At 38.4% G+C, this 24,481-nt stretch overlaps 2 protein-coding genes and 1 long non-coding RNA gene across 6 annotated transcripts in view; 2 read left to right on the top strand and 1 right to left on the bottom strand.

Moving 5' to 3' along the window:
* The window catches only part of SLC35A3 (solute carrier family 35 member A3), a 47,776-nt gene extending 40,220 nt beyond the window's left edge, over positions 1-7,556 (top strand). For 2 of the 3 annotated variants that reach the window (XM_005906512.3, XM_070367613.1), the window contains exon 8: positions 843-7,556. In XM_005906512.3, the coding sequence (XP_005906574.1) occupies positions 843-933 (91 nt within the window). In that variant the 3' untranslated portion in view covers positions 934-7,556. The remainder of the gene's footprint in view (positions 1-842) is intronic. The other variant, XM_070367612.1, reaches the window with a different exon arrangement.
* The window catches only part of LOC138987223 (uncharacterized), a 41,947-nt gene extending 23,570 nt beyond the window's left edge, over positions 1-18,377 (bottom strand). The window contains exons 1-2 of the long non-coding RNA XR_011463658.1: positions 18,056-18,377; positions 17,187-17,328 (exon numbers count right to left, since the gene is read on the bottom strand). This is a non-coding gene — a long non-coding RNA (uncharacterized lncRNA). The remainder of the gene's footprint in view (positions 1-17,186; positions 17,329-18,055) is intronic.
* An 83-nt stretch (positions 18,378-18,460) lies between these two features.
* MFSD14A (major facilitator superfamily domain containing 14A) overlaps positions 18,461-24,481 on the top strand; it is a 53,259-nt gene continuing 47,238 nt past the window's right edge. For both annotated transcript variants that reach the window (XM_070367606.1, XM_005906519.2), the window contains exon 1: positions 18,461-18,681. In XM_070367606.1, the coding sequence (XP_070223707.1) occupies positions 18,598-18,681 (84 nt within the window). In that variant the 5' untranslated portion in view covers positions 18,461-18,597. The remainder of the gene's footprint in view (positions 18,682-24,481) is intronic.

Here is a 24,481-nt window from a genome sequence, read left to right as displayed (position 1 = left end):
GTTCAGTCCCTGAGTTGGGAAGATCCTCCAGAGAAGGGAATGGCAGTCCACTCCAGTATTCTTGCCTGGAGAATACCATGGACAGAGGAGCCTGGTGGGCTTCAGTCTGTGGGGTTGCAAATGGTCAGACATGAATGAGCAACTAACACTACTACTGTAAAAATTAGTCCTGAGTTTTATTTATTAATACCTTTGACTTTAAACTGAACTTTACTTTGGTTTGAAAAGAGTGCAGTTTTCCCTGCATATTTTCAAATTTTGTTAAAAAATTGAAATCTGTTAGTCTTCAATGTATTATAGGCAAAAAGCATACTAAAATGAAATACTTTATATACACATACATGTCTAACGGAATAACTGCTGTATACCCCAAACTAACAAAACATTATAAATTAACTACAGTTTTTAAAAAAGGTTTTAAAAAAAGATGAAACACAACATTTTATACATACTTATTTTGGGAGACTACAGTATATATAGCACAGTGGATGGAAGTGCAGGTTTGGCTCTAGAGTCAGACATACCCAAGTTTGAATCCCATTTTCTGCTTCAAGCTGTGGGACTTTAAGACAATTATTTAAATTCTCTAAACCTGTTTCTTCTTATATTAACAAATGAGGGCAATGCTAGTCCTTCTTCATAAAGTTGTTTGAGAACTAAATGAGATAATGCATGTAAAACACCCAGCTGAATATCTGGAACCTAGTAGCCACTTAGTATTTGTTAGCCATGTTACTGGAGCATTTTTTCCCAAATTATATTTGTGTTTTATAGTAAAGAAATATAATTTGTGTTGTTTTTAATCTGATTTTCTCTTCTTCATTTTTTCTTCATCTATTTAGTGTCTTTTTCCTTGGAGCCATCCTTGTAATAACAGCTACTTTCCTATATGGTTATGATCCCAAACCTGCAGGAAATCCCACTAAAGCATAGTGGTAACTTACCTGGTTTTTCACAGTGGTGCACTGGGAATCTCAACATTAATGCTGCACAGAGGACTTCTACAGATTCTAAGAGAAAATCATCATGCTGAATCTGATCATAATGTTCAAATGGTTTGAAAATATAAAAGTTTAAGGATAAAATATACATATATGTAACAAAATGCCTATTGCATCTAAAAATCAAAACTTGAACATTTCCAGGGATTAGAATAATTACTAGAGGAAATTTAAAATTTGAGTTTTTTAAAAGATATTATGTTTTTGATTGCTGCAGAAATATCCTATGCACTCTTTGAAACAGCACACAGCAAGTGTCAGACAACAATTTTGCAAATCATATATATTTAATTTTATTAAATGTTTTTTATCTTATTCTTTCTGTACAGATATATCAAATAACATGGATATTCAAAGTTTGAACATTATAATTATCTATAAAGCTGTGAAGAAATAGTATGATTTGAAAACCATTTTCACATATCTCAGATTTTTATATTTATACAGAAGATTACTAAACAAAGGATTGCTATATGTTGCAAATGTTCAAATGCATAAAAGTTGATAAAGTAACTTTCTGGGTCTGATCTGTCAGAGAAAAAAATTCATACTTAAATTTAATATAAAGAAATATACACATCTGTTTTGTCCATCTAAACTTTAAGATCTTTTTAGTGCTTTGAAACTGCTGAATGCAATCCATTTGTTCCTGTGCTAGATAGTAGCCAGTGACTTTTACATTAATGGAGTTTTGTTCTTTATCTCTTAATTGTATTTCTTTTCTGTAAATTGGATAAATCCTTACTATTACTTTAAAATAAATTTCTCTCTGTGTTAATTTCCATTAAAGTTTTAAAATGTAATTTAAAGGGGTTAAATACTCATTTAATAATTTAAAATAATAATTATTGTCTAATGTCTCCATTTGGAGAATTTTAAACTATCAAAGCATATACTCTACACAACTAGAGCATTTTTAGATGACCATTTTATTCACTGATCTATAACTGATGACAAAACAACCAAATATATAATAGTATAGACATGAATAAATTGAGACCAGAATGACTTAGACATTCCAGATTGCCATGATATACTTTAAATGGCACTATAACTATAAATTCAGAGTGTTCAGAAGAACTTTCTAGGCCTCTCATAAACCCACCATTCCTAGGAATGTTCTGATCAAATGTCAGAGAGGCAACCAAATTCTGAATTCCCTTTTTGTGACCTTACAAAAGCTGCCAAGAAAGAGCCACAACTTTGCTTTATAGTAGTGGTTTATTTTCCATTTCTTTTCCATTTGATTAGCACTGGAGTTGAGATTGCAAATTACATGAGTTATGGTTCAGGGAGAGAAAATATAGCAGAAATGATCAAATGAATTGGTGGGCACAATTACTTTCTAAAATTGAAATAGGGGTTTAATTTATTGTTGACTAGAGACAGAATTACCTATTGTGTATAGAAGTATTATACTTTATTTTTTCCTTCATGCATTATGTATTTTTAAAAAGTCTCTTGTTCTAATTGTATAAAAACTGTAAAAAATAAATATTTTTATATAATTCTAATGAATTTTGTTTAAATTTGGCTGAAAATACTATGTTACAATCTGTTGGCTAGTCTCGGCTAATTAGGACTGGCTGTGTTACTTTGCTGAGACAAACCTAGTCTCAACAAGACACAGGCCTAATATATTCCATATAGAGTTTTTTAAAATGCTTAAAATTACAAAGTATTTTTACATTAATTTGCTGGTAATTCCAAAATGGTACCAAGCAAACTTTCTGGAACTCTGACTTACATTTTTCAGTGACTACTTTTTAGAGTATTTATTAAATAACTTTACTACAATTTGAGAATGGTGTTTTTAGACTCTGACAACATTCACATTTACATTTACTACTTAATGCTAAGAGAAATCTAAAACCTGTAATGCAGAGAATTCAAGACTAAATATAAAGATTTATGTTCAGCTTACACTGAAGTGTTGGGTACTTATGTATTAATCTGGTATGCATTCATCATTAATTGTGAATTCAAGTTTAGTCTCTCCCCATTTTAACACTTCAAAAAATGATACAAGCAAATTATTGGACATCAGACATGTTAGTTATAGTGGAAATATATTTTCAGGTACCCCAAAATAACACAATTTTCAAGATTCCCTCCAAAGTTTATAAAATGTAGTCAAGAGTTTGGAGAATGGGCAAAATAGTCTAAAGTATATTCTCAAAGCAAACTTTTATTAGACAAGCATAATTTATATTTTGCTTTTCTAGTAGGTTGGAATAGAGAATTGGTTGTATAGTCTATAGTTTTTGATTCATAAAGAAATAACCATATTTGAAACAGTGGACCCGTTTCCTAGATCACGTCATATGTACACATAATGCCATTTTCTTCTGTGTGTGGTGTGTGTTTTGATGACTTCCAAAAGCCTTATCATGTCAACCTTCTATAATGATGATTCCTTGATTATTTAAATTCTTATACTTTTTAAAGTTTACATTTATCTGTCAACAACTTTGTTCATTTTAAAGAAACGTGCTAATGCATGGGAGAAGAGTGCCAGTTGATAGTTCTATAAAACTTTAAAACTATGGTATTTTGGAAGAAAAGCTTGAAATGCAATATATAGATGTAATCAACACAGTAATATTACCAATTCTTTAATAAGTGATTTTTAGAGAGGTCGTAGACTACTTTTACAGTGGAAAATGTAGTTTAGACATGCAAAACTTGAATGTTTACATCTATTTATATTGAATGTCACAGTTTCATAGAAGGAAAGGTGATTTGAGATTTAATCTATATTCCAAGGAGACAGAATCTGAGTGGAAACTAATAGACTTTGTGCTTAGTAGACCTAGTATAATAAGACTATTTGTAAGAACTGATAAACTTTTCCTACATATCAGATTATTAAACTTTAACATTGTCATTGTATAGTCACTCATCTGAGTTTTGTATTTAAAAACAGGGTTTAGCATCACTCATTGTATTTACGCATTCATTGTTATAATTAATTACATGTGAATGTATGCTCTACATGATAAAAAGTTTATAAAAGTTATTTATGCTATATTGAAAGTCATCTTAAGAATCTCCCAGATATGTAGCATATTTAAAGTACTTATAGGGCCAAAGGAAAAGCACCTTTATCAAAATCTGGTCCTGTGTGCCTTGCTTTACCAAATACCTGGCTTTTCTTGAGGATATTACTGTAATTCACAATTTTGGACACATAGGCAAAATTAGGATGTTTGAAGAATAACTATAATTCAATGTTTTCATTGTTTCAACATTTGCTATTTAAATTCATTATCTAACAGAATATTGAAATAGGTATATTGTATAAATATTAGAAAATAGAATTTATTTAAAGAAATTATGGTACCATTGCTCCATCATTGAACTTTTGAAACTTTAACAATTGTATATAACTCTCATTTTGATTTTTTTCTTATTATAAGATATAATTTACTGTGATTTTTAAAATATTTTTTAAATGACTTGGATTCCGAATTTGTCATTATATGTATTTCATTTGTTTAAAAAGATTCTTTTGGGTTTGGGGTTGTGATTTGTATATTTAAATCTTTTATGGACATAATTCAAAAGAATGTATAAATTGGTCTTTTGTTTAAATGGCTTTTTAATTGATAAATTTCTCTTTGTCATTTTTTGGTATCCAGTTATTTTCTATTCTCTAGATTTCTGAAAATAGATTATTTTCATAACTATGTAAATTTTTTGCTATATTTCCTTGTTTTCCTATTCACCTGTGTCTGACTTAACCATGAATTAGTCTTTCCATATATCAAAAATGACTCCCTGAGGCCTTTCCTACCTCTCTGGTTACCTTCCTTTTTACTGTGCTCTTCCTTTTTACTTTGCTCTAGCGTGAAAGACTGGATCTTATTTAAACTAGTTAGAATTTCTCTACCTGTATGATTATAACAGTCTAAAACTTTTTGCTTTAAACAAATTATCTCTTTTGATAGCGTCAAAATTAAGAGATTACAGTAATTGGTATATGTTTTCTTCATAATTTATTTTTTTGGCTGTGTTGCATGGCTTGCAGGATCTTAGTTCCCCAACCAGGGATCAAACCTATGCCTCCTGCAATGGAAGTGTGGAGTTCTAACTACATGAGAAGCACCAACTGAAAATCTTTATATTTGTATTGGAATACTTCTATTGAAAGTATATCAAAATTCTTGAATCCTATGCTATGCAAATATGTTTCATAATCTAAATCTTATAGATACCACTGCTATTCGGCAGATTCAGATAGTGACCAGTATTAGTAATCATAATTGTCTTTATTGTTCTTAAAGAGAATTTTTTCCAAAGCAGGATTGATTACCTACACATTCTAGAAGAGAAAATATCAGAGGAAATAAACTGACCTCAAATCCCGAAGATTTGAAATTCTACTATTGTAGAGCATCTTGGTGACTATAAATTCAGAGGTTTCCCAAATTCACCTAGGTCCAATAATTCACTGGAAAGACAGAACTCACTGAAAGCTATTATATTCACCATCATAGTTATTCCAGAGAAAGGATACAAATTAGAACCAGACAAAGGAAGAGAACACTGGACAGGATAAGGAGGGGTCTAAATTCTAGTCATCCTTTCCAGTTGTCCATTCCTGGTGAAGCCTTGGACAATGTTGTGTATATACTCCAAGCTAAAATCTGTGATACTCCATGCAGAGTACTGCCAACTGGGAAAATTCACCCATGCTTTGGTTTTCATATTTTTACCAAAGTTTTATTATTTGGCATGCTTGATTGATTCTTTGATCACATAGTTGAACTCACTCTCCAGCCCTGATCCTCCCTGGAGAACTAGCAGACCTCAGATACCAGAGTCTCATGTTAGCATAAATTAGCTTATGTAATTTGAGGAGCCCAACATGAATAATAAAGACACTTCTCCTACTGGGACCTCCTGAGGATGTAGGCCAGAACTTTTTTGGGGTAAGACCAGATTCCTTACCATTCATCACTAATATACATTTTTCTGAATTGATGAGAATGACACAAGCAATGACAATTGTTTATAGAGATTGTGCATGCTGCATGCTAAGTCTCTTCAGTCATGTCCGACTCTTGCAACCCTGTGGACTGTAGCTTACCAGGCTCCTCTGTTCGTGAGATTCTCCAGGCAAGAATACTGGAGTGGGTTGCCATGCCCTCCTCCAAGCATTCCTCCCAACCTAGCGATCGAACCTGTGTCTCTTACATCTGCAGTGGTAGGTGGGTTCTTTACCATGAGCTCCACCAGCGAAGCCCATAAAGACTTACACACATTGTCATTTTTAATTTCAGAAATTTTGTCAGATGCTTCTGAACATACGACTAAAGGGTAGAAAAACAATCAGATACAGTACTAAGTAGCACTTGTATTTTTTATTTAGTTTTCAGTTCTGATGTTTAATGACAATTTTATTAAATGTTGGGATAATTAAAAGACAAATTTAAAAATTTGTAAATTTTAACCTATGCTGTATATTTATGTACAGTTTTGAGCTAATTTTATTTATATATTTATTTTTAAGATCTAATTAGCTTTTTTGGCAATTGAATTGAACAGCATCCCATCTAGCAACTAGAAGGGTGTTTCCTGAGCTAATTTTAAATTACCATTAGGCATCACTACTCTGAGGAGGAGTTCATAGAATAAAATTGGTATCAATTGCTAGGATGGCTCATAATAGACCTTCACTGTTAACTGATAGCTCCACATTTCCAGTCATCCTTTACTGGTGTTAAGTATCAAACCTCATTAGATCTAACCAGGTTTTTTCATTTTTGCATTTATTTCTGTTTACTTATTTAGGGTCTCTGATATGTTAAAATAACTTCTTTAAAATGAACAGTAATGATATTCCTTTGAAAATAGTTTACCTGAGATATACACTTTCATCTTTTTTTTTAAATTAAACTCACTAAGGATTTAAAAGAATAATGAATGCTGTTACAGTGTTTTGGGGTAATCTGAAAATGCACTCTTGTTAAGATATATTTTAAACATAGAGTATTAAAAGGTTTAATTAAATGTGTTAAATCAGACTTTACTTATATATTTTAAACAAAATCTGTGGATGTGGGTTTATGTGTTTGCTGTTTCTTAAAAGACATTGTATATAAAAAAACACAATTTCTAATAATTGGGGATTTAAGTTTTCTCCTTAGGCTGAAGTTTTATTATGTTTCATTTTACTTTATTCTGCTTGGATAGTAAATACAGCCATTAAAAATTACACTAAGCGCTTTTTTCTAATATATGCAAGGTGCTTCAATACATTTTAAATATTATAACAACAGTAATGTTTCTTGGGTGATGATAGGATTACAGAAAATCAAGTGAGTTTATGCTTCATTTTATGACTTTTAAAATACTGCTATGAATTCTAAAATTTTAAGTCTCAAGCTTGCTTTGGATGTTTTATAGTCTTCCCTAAGAATCTGCCTGTCAATGCAGGAGAAGCAGGTCCGATCCCTGGGTTGGGAAAATCTCCTGGAGAGAGCAATGGCAACCCACTCCAGTATACTTGCCTGAAGAATCCCATGGACAGAAGAGCCTAGTAGGCTGCAGTCCATGGGGTCGCAAAAGAGTTGGACATAACTTACTGACTAAACAACAACTCTCTCTCTCTCTCTCTCTCTCTCTCTCTATATATATATATATATATACACACACACACAATGCCCCAAATTTCCATTACTTTGTATCCATTACCTTTTTGTTGTTCATCAGTCACTACTAAGTCATGTCCAACTCTGCAGCCTGGTGGACTACAGTGCACCAGGCTTCCCTGTCCTTCACCATCTCCTGGAGTTTGCTCAAATTCATGTCCATTGAGTCAGTGATGCTGATGCTATCTAACCATCTCATCCTCTGCCACTCTCTTCTTTTGCCTTCAGTCTTTCCCAGTATTGGGTCACAAAGAGTCAGACATGACTGAGCGACTTCACTTTTCCCAGCATCAGGGTCTTTTCCAATGAGTTGGCTCTTGGCATCAGGTGGCCAAAGTATAGAAGTTTCAGCATCAGTCCTTCCAGTGAATATTCATGGTTGATTTCCTTTAGAATTGACTAGTTTGATCTCCTTTCTGTCCAAGGGACTCTCAAGAGTCTTCTCTAGCACCACAGTTCAAAAGCATCAATTCTTTGGCACTCAGCCTTCTTTATGGTCCAACTCTCACATCCATACATGACTACTGGAAAAACCATAGCTTTGACTATACAGGCTTTTGTCAGAAAAGTGATGTCTCTGCTTTTTAATATGCTGTCTAGGTTTGTCATAGCTTTTCTTCAAAAGAGCAAGCAAATTTTAATTTCATGGCTGCATCACCAGCCACAGTGATTTTGGAGCCCAAGAAAGTAAAATCTGTCACTGCTTCCACTTTTCACCTTTTATTTGCCATGAAGTGATGGGACCAGATGCCATGATCTTAGTTTTTTGAATGTTGAGTTTTAATACAGCTTTTTCACTCTCCTCTTTCACTTTCATCAAGAGGCTCTTTAGTTTCTCTTTGCTTTCTGTCGTTAAAGTGAAGTGAAGTTGCTCAGTCATGACCGACTCTTTGCGACCCCATGGACTGTAGCCTACCAGGCTCCTCCGTCCATGGGATTCTCCAGGCAAGAGTACTGGAGTGGGTTGCCATTTCCTTCCCCAGGGGAATCTTCCCGACCCAAGGATCAAACCCGGGTCTCCCGAGTTCCAGGCAGACTCTAACCAGGGAAGCCCCTCTGTCATTAGAGTGGTATCAACTGCGTATTTGAGGTTGTTGATATTTCTCTGGGCAATCTTGATTCCAGTTTGTGATTCATCCAGCACAGCATTTCACACGATGTACTCTGCATATAAGTTAAATAAGTAGGGTGACAATATACAGCCTTGTCTTACTCCTTTCCCAATTTTGAACCAGTCTGTTGTTCCATATAAGGTTCTAACTGTTGCTTCTTAACTAGCATACAGGCTTCCCAGGAGGCAGATAAGGTGGTCTGGTATTCCCATCTCTTTAGGAATTTTCCACAATTTGTTGTGATCCACAGTCAAAGGCTTTCAGGCTGTCACTAGTCAGTGAAGCAGAAGTTTTTGTGGAATTTCCTTGCTTTCTCTGATCCAGTGGATGTTGGCAATTTGATATCTCGTTTCTCTGCCTTTTCTAAAGCTAACTTGTACATCTGAAAGTTCTTACTTCACATACTGCTGAATCCTAACTTGAAGGATTTTGAGTATAACCTTTTAGCATGTGAAATGAGTGCAAATGTACGGTAGTTGAGCATTCTTTGGCATTGTGTTTCTTTGGGATTGGCATGAAAACTGACCTTTTCCAGTCCTGTGGTCACTGCTATTTTCTAAATTTGCTGACATACTGAGTGCAGCACTTTCACAGCATCATGTTTTAGGATTTTAAATAGCTCAACTGGAATTCCATCACCTCCACTAGGTTTTGAACCCCGGTATCCTGCATTGCAGGCAAATTCTTTACCATCTGAGCCACCAGTGAAGCCCTGGGTTATCTTTAGGCACTCACAAACTAAGCATTGTTAAAGACCTTTTTTTTTTTCCTATTTAAATTTTCATTCTGCTGCTGCTGCTAAGTCGATTCAGTAGTGGCCGACTCTATGCGACCCCATAGACGGAAGCCCATCAGGCTCCCCTGTCCCTGGGATTCTCCAGGCAAGAACACTGGAGTGGGTTGCCATTTCCTTCTCCAACGCGTGAAAGTGAAAGTGAAGTCGCTCAGTCGTGTCCGACTCCTAGTGAGCCCACTCCTAGTGAGCCCATGGACTGCAGCCTACCAGGCTCTTCCGTCCATGGAATTTGCCAGGCAAGAGTACTGGAATGGGGTGCCATTGCCTTCTCTGAAATTTTCCTCCACTTCTCATTAAAAAATAATGTTTGAGTATATAAAAGTTGAAATCATGGTATGCCCATTTGCCTTCCACCTGAACTCAACAATTATTAACATTTTGCATACTAGCATTATCAGGACACTTTACTCCTAAAATAAGGACATTTTTTCTAATTAAATTCAATCCCATTGTCACACTTAAGAAATATTAAATTGATTGTACCATCTATATTCATACTCAGATATTTCCAATTGTCTCAAAAATGAACTTTTATAGGGTTTTTCTTGTGATCTATTCAATTAAGGTTCATACTTTCTATTTGATTGTCTCTTTTAGCCTGGAAGAGACTTCCTCATACCCTGATAGCTTTTTTTCCCCTGTCGTGACTTTTTGAATAATCTATTACTTGACATTATCCTTCATCTGTCTATATACTTGATTTGTTTTCTTTATTTGCATTTCCTTTGAACTGGAAGTCTATAGGTTTGATTAAATTCAGGTTAAATGTTTTTTGAAAGAGCATTTCATGGATTATCTTATAGGTTTTATATTGTATCATATCAGAAGACAAGCAATTCTGGATTGTCTCATTATTGATGATAATTGTTCAGTTAAGATTATGACTAACAGATCTTTCCATTGTAAAGGTCATTTTTCTCCCTTTAGTAATAGTATTCTTTATGGTAATATTTTGGCACCATGAGAATGTTCTTTTTTCTAACAGCCTTTTATTTAATGTCTCTAGCATCAACTGATGATCTTAATTGAATCATTTATCACATTGAGGTGCAAAATGATGGTTTAAAATTTTTAGTTCTCTAATTTTCTTTTACATTTATTAGTTTGTTCTCTATTTTAAAAAGACTATTTTCCCTCCTTCCTTTTTCCCAAAGTCCTCTCTCTTTTTTTCAAGAATCAATGTTTTTGTTCTTCAATGTATTATAGTCAGTTACATCATAGTTCTTTTTGATGTTCCTATTGTGAGCCAGTAGCCAGTGTAAGTCACTGTAAACTAGCTTCTGTATCTTTTAGACTTGACCGCATTAGTCTTTGAATTCTTCCTTTCTTCAGGTATAACATGTCCCAGACGTGCCTCATACTCGTCATGTTCCCAACCTAGGGAATATCTATTCCTTTTCGGGGGAAATGAAATTTTAACTCCCATTTGCTTCTGGGCCATATTTCAGTGGGCATAGCTAGGAAATAACACTTTTAAGAATTCATAAATTCAAATTGATGTTTACAATTAAGCATTACAGGCTTTTTTATTATTTTATATTTTCCTCTCTTTTCTCTTGCAGTGCAAATAATGGTTTTGAGTAAAAATGTATTTCCTTGTGCTGTATGCTGTGCTTAGTTACTCAGTTGTGTCCGACTCTTTGTGACCCCATGGACTATAGACATTCGGGTTCCTCTGTTCATGGGATTCTCCAGGCAGGAATACTGGAATGGGTAGCCATTCCCTTCACCAGGGGAGTTTTCAACCCAGGAATTGAACCAGGGTCCCCTGCATTGCAGACAGATTCTTTACCGGCTGAGCTACCAGGGAAGCCCATAATTGCTTATATGCTTTACTTATAGCTTATGTTTCAGCACTACAATATCAGTATTACTAATGGTAAACATACAAAATAAAATTTAAGATCTCTGCAGTTCTCTGTCCTTAGAATAATAGCCCACTAAGAAAGTGTAGTCAGAGTACAGTGTTCAAAAGTTAATGGAAATTACTCTTTTCTCTACATAGTTATGTTATCAATGTGATATAACTAATTTCATTTATTTTTGTTTGTATTCAGTTTTGTATTTGTTTCAAATTTTTATGGTTTTTGAATGTGAAGCATTTACATGGCTCAAAGTTAAATTATGTAAAAAGTACACTCAGAGTAACCTAGCTGTCATGCCTATGCGTCTACTCCATTCCTAGCCACCTCTTATAGGTAATTATTTTCATTGGTTGCTAGTTTATCTTTCCTATGTTTCTTTTAAAAAATAAATGAATGTATATATTTCTGTATTTACTGTGTTTCTTTCACTATGTGGAGTGTTCCTTGCTTTTAAAATTTCTTTTTATCTTTAGAACATAAAAGGTTTTTATGTTCTAATGGTTTACATTTATACTGATAACATTTTATGTAATGCTGTAAAAGACCCCTTTTTGCTTTTCCAAGCCTCTACTATTGTTTGTCATCCTATGTATTTATTTTTTTGGCCACACCACAGAACATGTGAGATCTTAGTTCCCCAGCCAGGGATGGAACTCAAGCCCCCTGCAATGGAAGGTGGAGACTTAGCCACCAGACCACCAGGGCAGACCCTTTGCTGTTTTAGATGATATACTTTGACTCCCATCTAATTGCCTTTGTGACAACCAACAAACTTATTCTACTCCTTTCTCCCATCTTCCCATATTTACTTAGTTGCCTTATTTCTATTTGAAATTTTTAGAACATAAAACATTTACACACTATTTTCTCATCCTAGTTTATGTATTTGTTATAAAATTCAATAGTATACTAATATACTTTATAAATATATTTAATGTACTTAAACATATTTAAGTACATTTAATACTCTTCAATACTTTAGCCTAAGGCTCCCAAATCAACTCTTTGAAACTGGATGAAGCTTTTCTAGTTAAGTACTCAAGGAGGGCTTGTAAGTATAATATTCCTCAGGTTCTAGCATGTTTAAACTTTCTAGAGCCTAGACTACTATAAGATCTTTGGCTTACACTATGTTTCCTTGAGTTTTTTTTAAATGTTCCATTGTTGTGTTGCTTGGTGTTATTTTCAAGAAGTCTGGCACCATTTGATTTTTTTCCGCCTTTGGAAAAAATGCTTTTGTTTGTTGTGGTTGTTTTCCTGGAGGCCCAAGTAATTTTTTCCATGTCATTTTCTGATCCTTTTTTAATCTATTTTTCTTCATAGCTGACTGTATTCCTCTCCTCCATATTTCTTACTTTCATGTTTTTAGAAACCCTGTAATTTAGGTTTCACACTTTGGATGATTTTATTTTTTCAGTATATTGCCTGAGTTTGCTCAAGTCTCATCTTCCTATTGAATTTTTAACTCAATTCTTTCACATCTGCAATGTGAAAGATTATTTAATGATATTTAATTCATATTGGAGTGATATACATACTTTTCCTCTGTTTCATATTTTCTAGAGGGTAGTATTTTCTATTAACTGAAAAGTTGTCATTTTCTCTCTTTTTTTTTTTAAGAATAGGCTTTTATGGGGTGGGGCTTTGGTGGCTTTTTTCGTTCTTGATGAAACAGGATTTTCTTAAGTCTGCAAGAACAGGTAATTCTACAGAAGCAAGGTGACTGTTTCATAGTTAAGGAGGCCCTCTTCTTTTCACATGACAAAATGCAATTTCTTTAATACAGGGCACATTTAGAGGGTTGGAGAAGGAAATTGCAACCCACTCCACTATTCTTGCGTAGAGAATCCCATGGACAGAGGAGCCTGGTACTGTACAGTCCATGGGGTTGCAAAGAGTCTGAGTGACTTCACTTTCACTTAACTTCACTTTTTTGACTTCACTTTCACTTTAGGGGGTTGGATTCTGTAACACAGTCTTGTTTCTTTAGGAATATTTAGCTGCAGCCAGTTGCTGTTCTTTACCAGGGATTTCTCTCATGAAAGGTTCTAAGGAACTTTCAAACATAGGTTTTTGCCTGTTTTCAAGTCTGATTCTTGACTTTCCAATTAATTTTGGGAACTTTAATATCCTTTCAAATCGTTCCTTTTTGCATATGTTAGCTAATGCTAGTTACTGTTGACTATCACCAGAGAACCCTAACTGACATGTCAGCCTCTCAATGTAAAGTCTGAATCTTCATGACCCAAATCACCATGACCCAAGAATTATATATTCACAATAAGTCTGGTAGAACAAGACTCATCTCTCATGTTGACTATTGCAGCTCCTCTAGCACAATGCCTGGGACATTCTGGACATTCAGTGTGTGTGAAATTTTATTACCTTTTTTTTTTTTAACAACAGCACTTACTACAATTTGAAATTATCTTCCTTTTGTGTTTGTTTTATAGCCTGTCCCCCAGTATAATTAAGCTCTATGCAGATAAATACCATGTCATTCATCAATGTATCTCCAGTGTCTAGTAAAAGAGTGACAAACAGAGGTACTCAAATATTTTTTGAATGACTGAATCAGTTCTTAGGATGATAAAACTGGTACAGCTGGATGAAGGATGATTTTAATAAAGAGTAACCACACAAATCATGGTCTTACCAGGCTTCTTCATTCATCCAAAACAAGCTTCTAGGTATTTAAATTATGAAATCTTTCTCATCTTACTTTCTCTAAAGTTTCATGTCAATTTCCACAAGAGAACATTTTAAAACAAATGTTGAGTTTACTTATTGTAGTAACACATAACTTGAATAATCAAGCTAAAATGCCTTTCTTCTTCCTTCCATGGAAATTGATTTGCTTTCTATTTCTAGTCAGTTATTAAAATAGAAAGGAAAATTCAATCAAATTTAAGCTTACAGAAAAGTTGCAATAATAGTACCAACAACGCACATTCCCTTTACCCTGTGTATTAGTTATCTATAGCAGTGGACCAAATCACCCCAAGGTTTAGTGGCTTAAAACAAGTACTTTTTTATCTTACAGTTTCTGAGAGTCAGGAAACTGGGAGTGGCTAAGCTGGGTGGTCCTAGCTCAGGGTTTCCTGAAGTCAGTCAGGATGCTGGCAGGGGTTCTTATTGTTCTGTCACTCAGTCCTGTCTGACTCTTTGTGACCCCATGGACTGCAGCATGCCAGGCTTCCCTGTCCTTCACAGTCTCCTGGAGTTTGCTCAGACTCATGTCCATTGAGTCAGTGATGCCATCCAGCCATCTCATCTTCTGCCACCACGTTCTCCTGTCCTCAACCTTTCCCAGCATCAGGGTCTTTTCCAGTGAGTCGGCTCTTCACATCAGGTGGCTAAGGTATTGCAGCTGCAGCTTCAGCTTCAGCATCATTCCTTTTAATGGATATTAAGGGTTGATTTCCTTTAGGACTGACTGGCAGGGGCTGCTGTCAGTCAAAGCCTTGATCAGGACTGGAGGAATGGCTCCAAGATGACTCAGTCACGTATCTGTTGATAGGGGGCCTCAGTTCCTGGATACCAGATGTCCCTACAGGCTGCTTAAGTGTCTTCATGACATGGCAGCTGGTTTCCACTAAACTTGTGTTCTGAGTGAATGAAAAAGAGCTAGCAGGAAGATTGGAGAAGGCAATGGCACCCCACTCCAGTACTCTTGCCTGGAAAATCCCATGGATGGAGGAGTCAGGTAGGCTGCAGTCCATGGGGTCGCTAAGAGTTGGACACAGCTGAGTGACTTCACTTTCACTTTTCACTTTCATGCATTGGAGAAGGAAATGGCAACCCACTCCAGTGTTCTTGCCTGGAGAATCCCAGGGACGGGGGAGCCTGGTGGGCTGCCGTCCATGGGGTTGCACAGAGTTGGACACAACTGAAGCGGCAGCAGCAGCAGCAGCAGGAAGATGCAGAGCCTTTTATGACCTAAGTATTACTTTGCCAACAAAGGTTCATCTAGTCAAAGCTATGGTTTTTCCAGTAGTCAAATGTATGGATGTGAGAATTGGACCATAAAGTTGAGCACAGAAAAACTGATGCTTTTGGAACTGTGGTGTTGGAGAAGACTCTCAAGATTCCCTTGGACTGCAAGGAGATAAGCCAGTCAATGGTAAAAGAAACTCCTATGAATCAGTCAGTTCAGTTCAGTTCAGTCCCTCAGTCATGTCCAACTCTTTGTGACCCCATGAATGGCAGCAGGCCAGGCCTCCCTGTCCATCACCAACTCCCAGAGTTCACTCAGACTCACGTCCATCGAGTCAGTGATGCCATCCAGCCATCTCATCCTCTGTCATCCCCTTCTCCTCCTGCCCCCAATCCCTCCCAGCATCAGAGTCTTTTCCAATGAGTCAACTCTTCGCATGAGGTGGCCAAAGTACTGGAGTTTCAGCTTCAGCATCATTCCTTCCAAAGAAATCCCAGGGATAATCTCCTTCAGAATGGACTGGTTGGATCTCCTTGTAGTCCAAGGGACTCTCAAGAGTCTTCTCCAACACCACAGTTCAAAAGCATCAATTCTTTGGTGCTCAGCCTTCTTCACAGTCCAACTCTCACATCCATACATGACCACTGGAAAAACCATAGCCTTGACTAGACGGACCTTTGTTGGCAAAGTAATGTCTCTGCTTTTGAATATGCTATCTAGGTTGGTCGTAACTTTTCTTCAAGGAGTAAGCATCTTTTAATTTCATGGCTGCAGTCACCATCTGCAGTGATTTTGGAGCCCCCCAAAATAAAGTCTGACACTGTTTCCACTGTTTCCCCATCTATTTCCCATGAAGTGATGGGACCAGATGCCATGATCTTCGTTTTCTGAACGTTGAGCTTTACGCCAACTCTTTCACTCTCTTTGACTTTCATCAAGAGGCTTTTTAGTTCTTCACTTTCTGCCATAAGGGTGGTGTCATCTGCATATCTGAGGTTATTGATGTTTCTCCCAGAAGTCTTGATTCCAGCTTGTGCTTCCTCTAGCCCAGCGTTTCTCATAATGTACTCTGCATATAAGTTAAATGAGCAGGGTGACAATATACAGCCTTGACGTACTCCTTTCCCTATTTGGAACCAGTCTGTTGTTCCATGTCCAGTTCTAACTGTTGCCTCCTCACCTGCATATAGGTTTCTCAAGAGGCAGGTCAGGTGGTCTGGTATTCCCATCTCTTTCAGAATTTTCCACAGTTTCTTGTGATCCACACAGCCAAAGGCTTTGGCATAGTCAGTAAAGCAGAAATAGATGTTTTTCTGGAACTCTCTTGCTTTTTCCATGATCCAGCAGATGTTGGCAATTTGATCTCTGGTTCCTCTGCCTTTTCTAAAACCTGCTTGAACATCTGGAAGTTCATGGTTCACGTATTGCTGAAGCCTGGCTTGGAGAATTTTGAGCATTACTTTACTATCATGTGAGATGAGTGCAATTGTGTGGTAGTTTGAGCATTCTTTGGCATTGCCTTTCTTTGGGTTTGGAATGAAAACTGACTTTTTCCAGTCCTGTGGCCACTGCTGAGTTTTCCAAATTTGCTGGTATAGACCTCCTTATATGTGCACACATGTTAGTTCCTAACTATTTAAGAGTAGGTAGCATGCATCCCACTCCAGTACTCTTGCCTGGAAAATCCCATGGGCGGAGGAGCCTGGTAGGCTGCAGTCCATGGGGTCGCTAAAAGTCGGACACGACTGAGCGACTTCGCTTTCACTTTTCACTTTCATGCATTGGAGAAGGAAATGGCAACCCACTCCAGTGTTCTTACCTGGAGAATCCCAGGGACGAGGGAGCTTGTTGGGCTGCCGTCTATGGGGTTGCACAGAATCGGACACGACTGAAGTGACTTGGCAGCAGCAGCAGCATGCATCACCGGGCTTCCCAGGTGGCACTAGTGGTAAAGAACCCACCTGCCAGTGCAGAAGACATGAGACCCAGGATCGATCAGTGGATCCGAAGATTCCCTGGAGGCATGACAGCCCACCTCATTCTTGCCTGGAGAATCTCATGGACAGAGGAGCCTGTGGGACTACAGTCCATACTGGTCTCAAAGAACCAGACGACTAAAGTGACTTAGCACGCACACACGCAGCATAGCATGCATCACATTCCTTCACTCGTTAAGACTTCAGTGTATATTTAAGGAAAATAATATTCTTTTATATAACAGTACAGTCACCACAGTCAAATTTAACATCGTGATACTTTAATCTGAAGTCCATAGTCCACTTGTGATAGCTATCCTTTTTCGCAATTTCTGTCAAATTGATTTTTAAACAACCGGGTAAAACAAGTAGTGGGCTACAAAGGGTGCCTTCAATTCAGTTCAGTCGTGTCTGACTCTGCGACCCCACGGACTGCAGCACGCCAGGCTTCCCTGTTCACCAACTCCCGGAGTTTACTCAAACTCATGTCCACTGAGTCGGTGATGCCATCCAACCATCTCATCCTCTGTCGTCCCCTTCTCCTCCCTAGGTTCTATCAGTTTTTACTGGCAGGGAATAAAGAAAAGGTCCCATCTGGGGCCAGGGTGCTGCTGGAAATAGGCTTGCTTCAGTAGAGCTCCCGGTATCCCTCAGCCGCCGCCCGTGCCCCCAAATGAAAACTCATTTTATCTCCACTCTTTCAGTTACCCACAATTTATGGAAAACGATTTCAACGTCTCCTTCGGTTCCAGTGTTTGTCAGAACACAGCGGGAGTCAGCCCTGATAGCTGAGGACGCCTGGTTGAAATTCCAGTATAACTGTATATCAGCAGTATTTCCTCGAGTATCTAACATTCAGAAACTTAAAATTCTTCCTCGGTTAAGGGCTCTATCACGGCCCCCAGCGCCCCGGGTTGCGGTGAGGCCTGAACGAGTGAAGGGCAGAGGGCTCCCTACACAGGCAGCCCGCCCGCAGGTGGCCCCTTCCGCGCGCCGCCCGCTTCCCTCCCGGCCTCCCTCCCGGCACCGACCGCCCGGCGGCCGAGCAGGCGGGGCGCGTCACGTGGGCGGGGCGGGGCGCACTCGTCGGCCGATCGCACGATGTGACGCGCCGCCGGAGGCAGGCCGGGCCCTCAAGATGGCGGCGGGTGCCCCGAGCGGCTCGGCCCGGCAGTAGTAGCGGGACGGCACTCGCCGCTGGGGCCGGCCGCCCCGGGAGTGGCTGCAGCAGCACCAGGAATCGAGGATGGTAAAATGACCCAGGGGAAGAAGAAGAAAAGGGCCGCGAACCGCAGTATTATGCTGGCCAAAAAGATCATCATTAAGGACGGAGGCACGGTGAGCTGGGTACCGAGCCGGGGAGTGTCGGGCCGGATCTCTTTTCTGCTCCCGACGCGGCCGTCTACAGTCGCCCCTGACTGCCCCACCGCTCCCGGGGGGCCAGTATCTCGGGCTCCCGGGTCTTTCCTCTCTCGCCCCGGCCTGCGACCTCCGGGGCACATCCTCCCGGATGGAGAAGGCTCCCGCCTCTCCCGCACCTGCCGCCCTGCCCTCCGGCCGCCGCTGGAGGCCCTGCGGCCTCGAGCCTACGCGCGCCGCCGCCGCGGGCAGGAATCGACGCCGGGCTCCGCCGCCCGCCGCGCCCCTCGCCTTCGCAGCCTCGTCAGCGCCGTCCAGGCCCCGCGAGGCGGTGGCCGCTCTCTGGAAGCGGCCGGCAGCGACCCTGCCCTCCCGTATGCTGCTCCCGGGGTGGCATCTGGCGCTGCGACCCCACTGGGGCCCCGTAATGCGCTCGCCCCCTTTCTCCACGCCGTTCGGGATCAGTGCTTCTGCTCTCGGCTGCGTCCGGTGCGGTAAACACTGTCCGAAGGTGGGCTCTGCTCCTCGCCGTCCTCTGTCGGGACTGTGCCGGAGGACACCCGGGGCCTAGACTTAAGTGTGTAGTTTTAAAAGAAGAGTTACCACCCTCTTGTTTTAAAATCACCTGGTGTATTTTAAAACAAGAATACTCGATAGAGTTGATCATGGCCTGAGCGTTAGAAGACCTTAAAAAGGAAGACAGATTGAGGACGAGAAAAATTTTTTTTTTGCTTTTTAGAAATAGTGTCATCAAAATCAACTTTAGGCATTATGCTGCTGTTAACCGGCAGGGGAGATAGGCCTTTTAATTGAAAATAACTCACTTTTTTTTTTTTTTAATGCTGAAAATTCCTCGTTGCTCCTCTCTGGTCTTTGCTGCATTCTTTAATATCAAGTTCTGAACTAGAATAGAAAAGTGAAAGTCATTTCACTTTTTCGAGAAATGTGCAGGAATGGTTCCTTTTATTCCATGTTTGTTTGGAGCCCTCCATTGCTAGCACAGTGCTAAATGTGTAATTAGGCCACCATTGAGGATTTGCTAAATTAATTTGAAATCATTGACAACTTGATTTGGACATTTCAGAATATGGCCCAGTCAGTATGCTAAAATTTAGAAAGCCTGGGACATATGTAGCAATTACATTATATACCTTTGAAGGTGAAAGTGAAGTTGCTCAGTAGTCTCCAACTCTTTGTGACCCCTATGGGCTGTAGCCTACCAGGCTCCTCCGTCCATGGGATTTTCCAGGCAAGAGTACTGGAGTGGGTTGCCACTCCAGGGGATCTTCCCGACTCATGGGATCGAGCCCTGGTCTCCCGCATTGTAGGCAGACACTTCACCGCTGAGCCACGAGGGAAGTCTGTATACTTTTAGTAACTGTCAAATCTATAGATGTCGTAGCTTTGACATTTGGTGAAAAAAGAACCTTTGAAATTCAAGTCCTCAGATCTCATGTTTTAATTAAACATTAAAAACATTTGATTACATCAGTTATGAATTGTCAAACTTGGTTAGAACTTCATTGATGGGAGAGAAATGGCTTGAAAAAACACTGGTGCCTTTACCAGTCATAAGGACTTAATATTTTAATTTCTTCATACAATCAACAAAATAGAAGCAGCAAAGAATTGTATTTTGTAAAAGCAATTAATATTTAAGATTAATATTGTTTCTAAAAGAGAAGCTGTGTTCAGGAAGCATACCTCCTTTTTCCTTGTTAAGTTCTATTTTGTTACCTCTCAAGTTTTTTTTTAACTCACTTTATAGCAATTAAATCTTGTGAGATTTAGAACAGGTTTTTGGAACAGGTTTTTGTTTTTGTTTTTAATCTTGGTATTTATTAAAGTTGTGAATTTATAGTTTCCTTTTGGACACAAAACACAATTTTTACCCCAGCAGTAGGTTTTTAAGAGGGCATAGAGAATAAATGAATGTTTCTTTTGAGGGATGTGTGCATGGGGGTGTCATCATTTGTCATTTTTGTGCCCTTATGCTGCACTTTCCATTCTCAGAGCACTGGACACCTCTTTAGAATAGGGACTTCGTTTATGCATCGTTTAATGCCACAGGGCCTACTGTGTGAATTTAAAGTGATAAAAACACATTTAGAGTGATTTTTAAAAATGAGTAGCACATTATAAAGATCATTTTTTAGTGTAATTTTATTCATTCCTATATATAATTAGGGGATATTTCTGTTTCTGGACGTGCCAGGGTAATTTTTTTACACTGTTTGTGTTTTAACCTACTCTAGCCATAAGTGAAAATGCATATAATTATTATAGTCATAAAAATTGTTTTTAAATCACATTTGTTTTTCTTCTCTACTTAAAATTGATCAGATTACTGTTATGAACACCTTGGTGTCTGAGGCTGTATGGTCATACATGACAATCTCTGAACAGTGTTTCACATCCCTGGCCAATGGTACTGACCTGATCCCCTTCCATTTTCTTCCTAGTGTTCAACAATGTTAAGATTATTTTGCTTTGTCCCCTGCAAATGGCATCTTTTTAAGCTTGATCAGCCAGTTGTAATGTTCGTAAAGCAAAATTAGTAATGAGTTGTTAATGATTTATCAAAAACTTAGCACATGTTTGTTGTAGTTTTTAACAGTTGAAGAAGTGAACCTTTCTAAACAAGCCAGGTTAATCATAAGTTACTAAATGTTTTTCTTTTCTTGAAATTGTATTTCAGTTGGCTCTGAAGCCTAGGTAAGACTAATATGTTGTCTATTTGAGTAGTATGCAATTAAGGTACATCATATGAGTGTGTGATTCTGTATCAGGAGTTCTTAACCTGGGTTTGTTTACCCTGAAGTTATTTGTAAAATTTTCTTTGTACATCTCTCTAGGGAAATTCCATAAAGGTTTCATACTTCCTGAAAGTTTAAGAACAGTTGTTTTGTATGAAAACAACGTAAGTAACTAAAGAATAGTTTCACAGGTTAAATTAAATAAATATTTACTGGGCTTCTCTGGTGGCTCAATTGGTAAAGAATCCTCCAGCAATGTAGGAGACATGGGTTTGATCCTGGATTGGGAAGATCCCCTGGATGAGGGCTTGGCAACCCCCTCCAGTATCTTTACCTGGAGACTCACCATGAACAGAGGAACCTGGGGGAGCTACAGTCCATGGGGTCGCAAAGAGTCAGCTACGACTGAGCGACTTTAACTGTCGGGTATCTAGTGAATACCATTTTACTGATGAAAGTAACTGTGATGTTATTGGTGAATTTGCTTTTGGAAGCATTTACACGTAGAATTGGGCTTCCCAGGTGGTTCAGTGGGCGAGGAATCTGCCTACTATGCAGGAGATGCAGGAGACATGGGTTCGCTTCCTGGGTTGGGAAGATCCCTTGGAGGAGGGCATGGCAACCCACTCCAGTATTCTTGCTGGACTATGCCATGGACAAGAGGAGCCTGGTGGGCTCCATGAGGTCGAAAGAGTCGGACACTACTGAAGCGATTGAGCAGGCACACATAGGATTACTGGGTTTAGTTATGTTTTAATGTATGTAACATTTTGCTACATCTCTTATTCATTGCAGACCACTGAGGAGAGTTAAATTAAAACTGCATTCTGACATTTTAGAATGCTTCCAGTTTTGTTGTTAAATCATTACTATGTTTTGTTGTTAGTCACTAAGTTGTGTCAGACTCTTTGCAACCCCGTGGACTGTACATCACCCCACCCCACCCCCAGGCTCCTTTGTCCGTGGGATTCCCCAGGGATGGAACCGTGTCTCCTACATTGGCAGGCGGATTCTTTACCACAGAGCCTCCAGTTTGTTTATAAGTATTCTTGGTAGAGCCTAAGAGTTATTTACGTGAGTTATTTGTATTAGCAAAGATAGAAATTTTCCTTATGATTTTTGAAGTTTGCTTGTTTTTTATTCTGATTTTTATTGTTTTGTGAATACAGAGACTACATCTCTGATAAAGTGAAAATATGTGGATTTTTTTCACAAGTGAATTGGTAAAATGACTTTAAAGATCAGATAGAAAGTAAAGCACATGTGAATTGATTTATTAGAAATACCTGACAAAAGTAGAATTGACATTTCAAATATGCCCAGAGATGCAGAGTACCAGATTTTTATTCCTGATTTCTCTGATTTTAATCACAATAAATAGGAGTCAAAAACCATTTCAGAAGTCTGGCCCTAAGCTCTGATCCTTTGCACTCTTTACCTGCTAGGGTGACTGAAGGAGTTGCAGAATAGCTCTCTGAACCCCCAGAGAGCAGCCACTGGTTTCTAGAGTGAAGGTAAGCCAGGAAGGGGGCCATGGTGCCTTTCAAAAAGCAGTTGTTCTTTGATATCACTAGCCTTTGCCTAGAATCTTCAAGTTGTACACATGTCCATGGCAAGCTTGTGGCAGGCAGAACCATGGATGATTTACCTGTCTACCTCTGTGAGTCAACACTTGCTTTAGGGTAGTAAATGAGTAAGCAGTTTTCTCCATTTGTATTTCCAGTTTGTCTTACTATAGTTTGAAAACCTGCTTCCCATTATCATCTGTGGAAATTCACTTATAGTTGAAGTGTTGAAGTTTAGGAAAAAGAATAGTTTTTCTCCAAAATCATTCTGACAAGTATATATGATTTAAATTTTCAATTATTTAAAAGCTCAAGTTGTCTTTTAGCATTATTTTGAATTGGAAGTGTCAGTTAAAGTAACAGTTGACCATTTCAGCCAGGGTACATATATCAGGATCCCTAAAATGGGTTCATCTCTTTCAGTGCCAGATCACAGTAGCTTGTTCTTAATAATGGCTCTATTTTCTCAATAGTGTATAAATACAGTTATGAATTCTACCACAGGAAATACTTCTTAGGGAGTCTTTAGCAAGAGGTGGTCAATATTTCATCACTTAGCTATATAAATTGAGTAATCAGAGTTCACACTAGGACCATTCTTGAGCTCTGTCCTAGACATTGGTGACAGTTTGAGTTTTGTGTTAATGGTTTTGTGTTTTGTTTTGTTTGTTTTTAATTTTATTTTACCTTTTTAGTGAACTTTGTAGTTATTTCAACTGTGTAACCCATTCCGTGTTCATGAGGATAAGCATTTAATGTAATGATTATTTATCTTGATTTAGCAGCCAGCCACATATTTTCCTCTTACGAATAGAGAGTGCTGCAATGGATTGTCATGTTACTTATCTTTTCAAAATTTATCTCAAAACAGTACAATCATGGGACTTCCTCTGGTGGTCCAGTTGTTAAGATTCCGTGCCAGTACAAAGGCTGTGGATTGGATCCCTAATTGGAGAACTAAGTTCCGTGTGCCATGTGGTGTGGCCAAAGAAATAAAAAGCATATGTAGCAATAACAATCTTAAGCTTTAGATCTTTTTTAATTTTTTTAAGAGTAAAACTTGATCTCACTATATTCTTGTCGAATATTTATAAGTGTATTTCATTCTATTTAGGAGCAGTCTAACCCATACCTCTTCACTTCTCTGATAATATACAAATATTGAATAGCTCTTTAAAATTGATCATAACATGTCAGTAAGTAATTTTAAAGTCTCACTGCAAATTAAGCCAAAGTGAGTTAATTAGTATGCATGCTTGCCAAGTCACTTCAGTCATGTCCCACTCCTTGCAACCCTATAAACTGTAGCCTGCCAGGCTTCTCTGTCCATGGGATTCTCCAGGCAAGAAAACTGGAGTGGGTTGCCAGGCCTCCTTCAGGGGACCTTCCTGACCCAGGGATCCATCAAACCCACATCTTTTCTGTCTCCTGCATTGGCAGAAGGGTTCTTTACCATTA

This window comes from Bos mutus, chromosome 3 (assembly GCF_027580195.1).
Source record: "Bos mutus isolate GX-2022 chromosome 3, NWIPB_WYAK_1.1, whole genome shotgun sequence".
NCBI classification, from domain to species: Eukaryota; Metazoa; Chordata; class Mammalia; order Artiodactyla; family Bovidae; genus Bos; species Bos mutus.
This window is presented reverse-complemented; position numbering and strand designations above follow the sequence as displayed.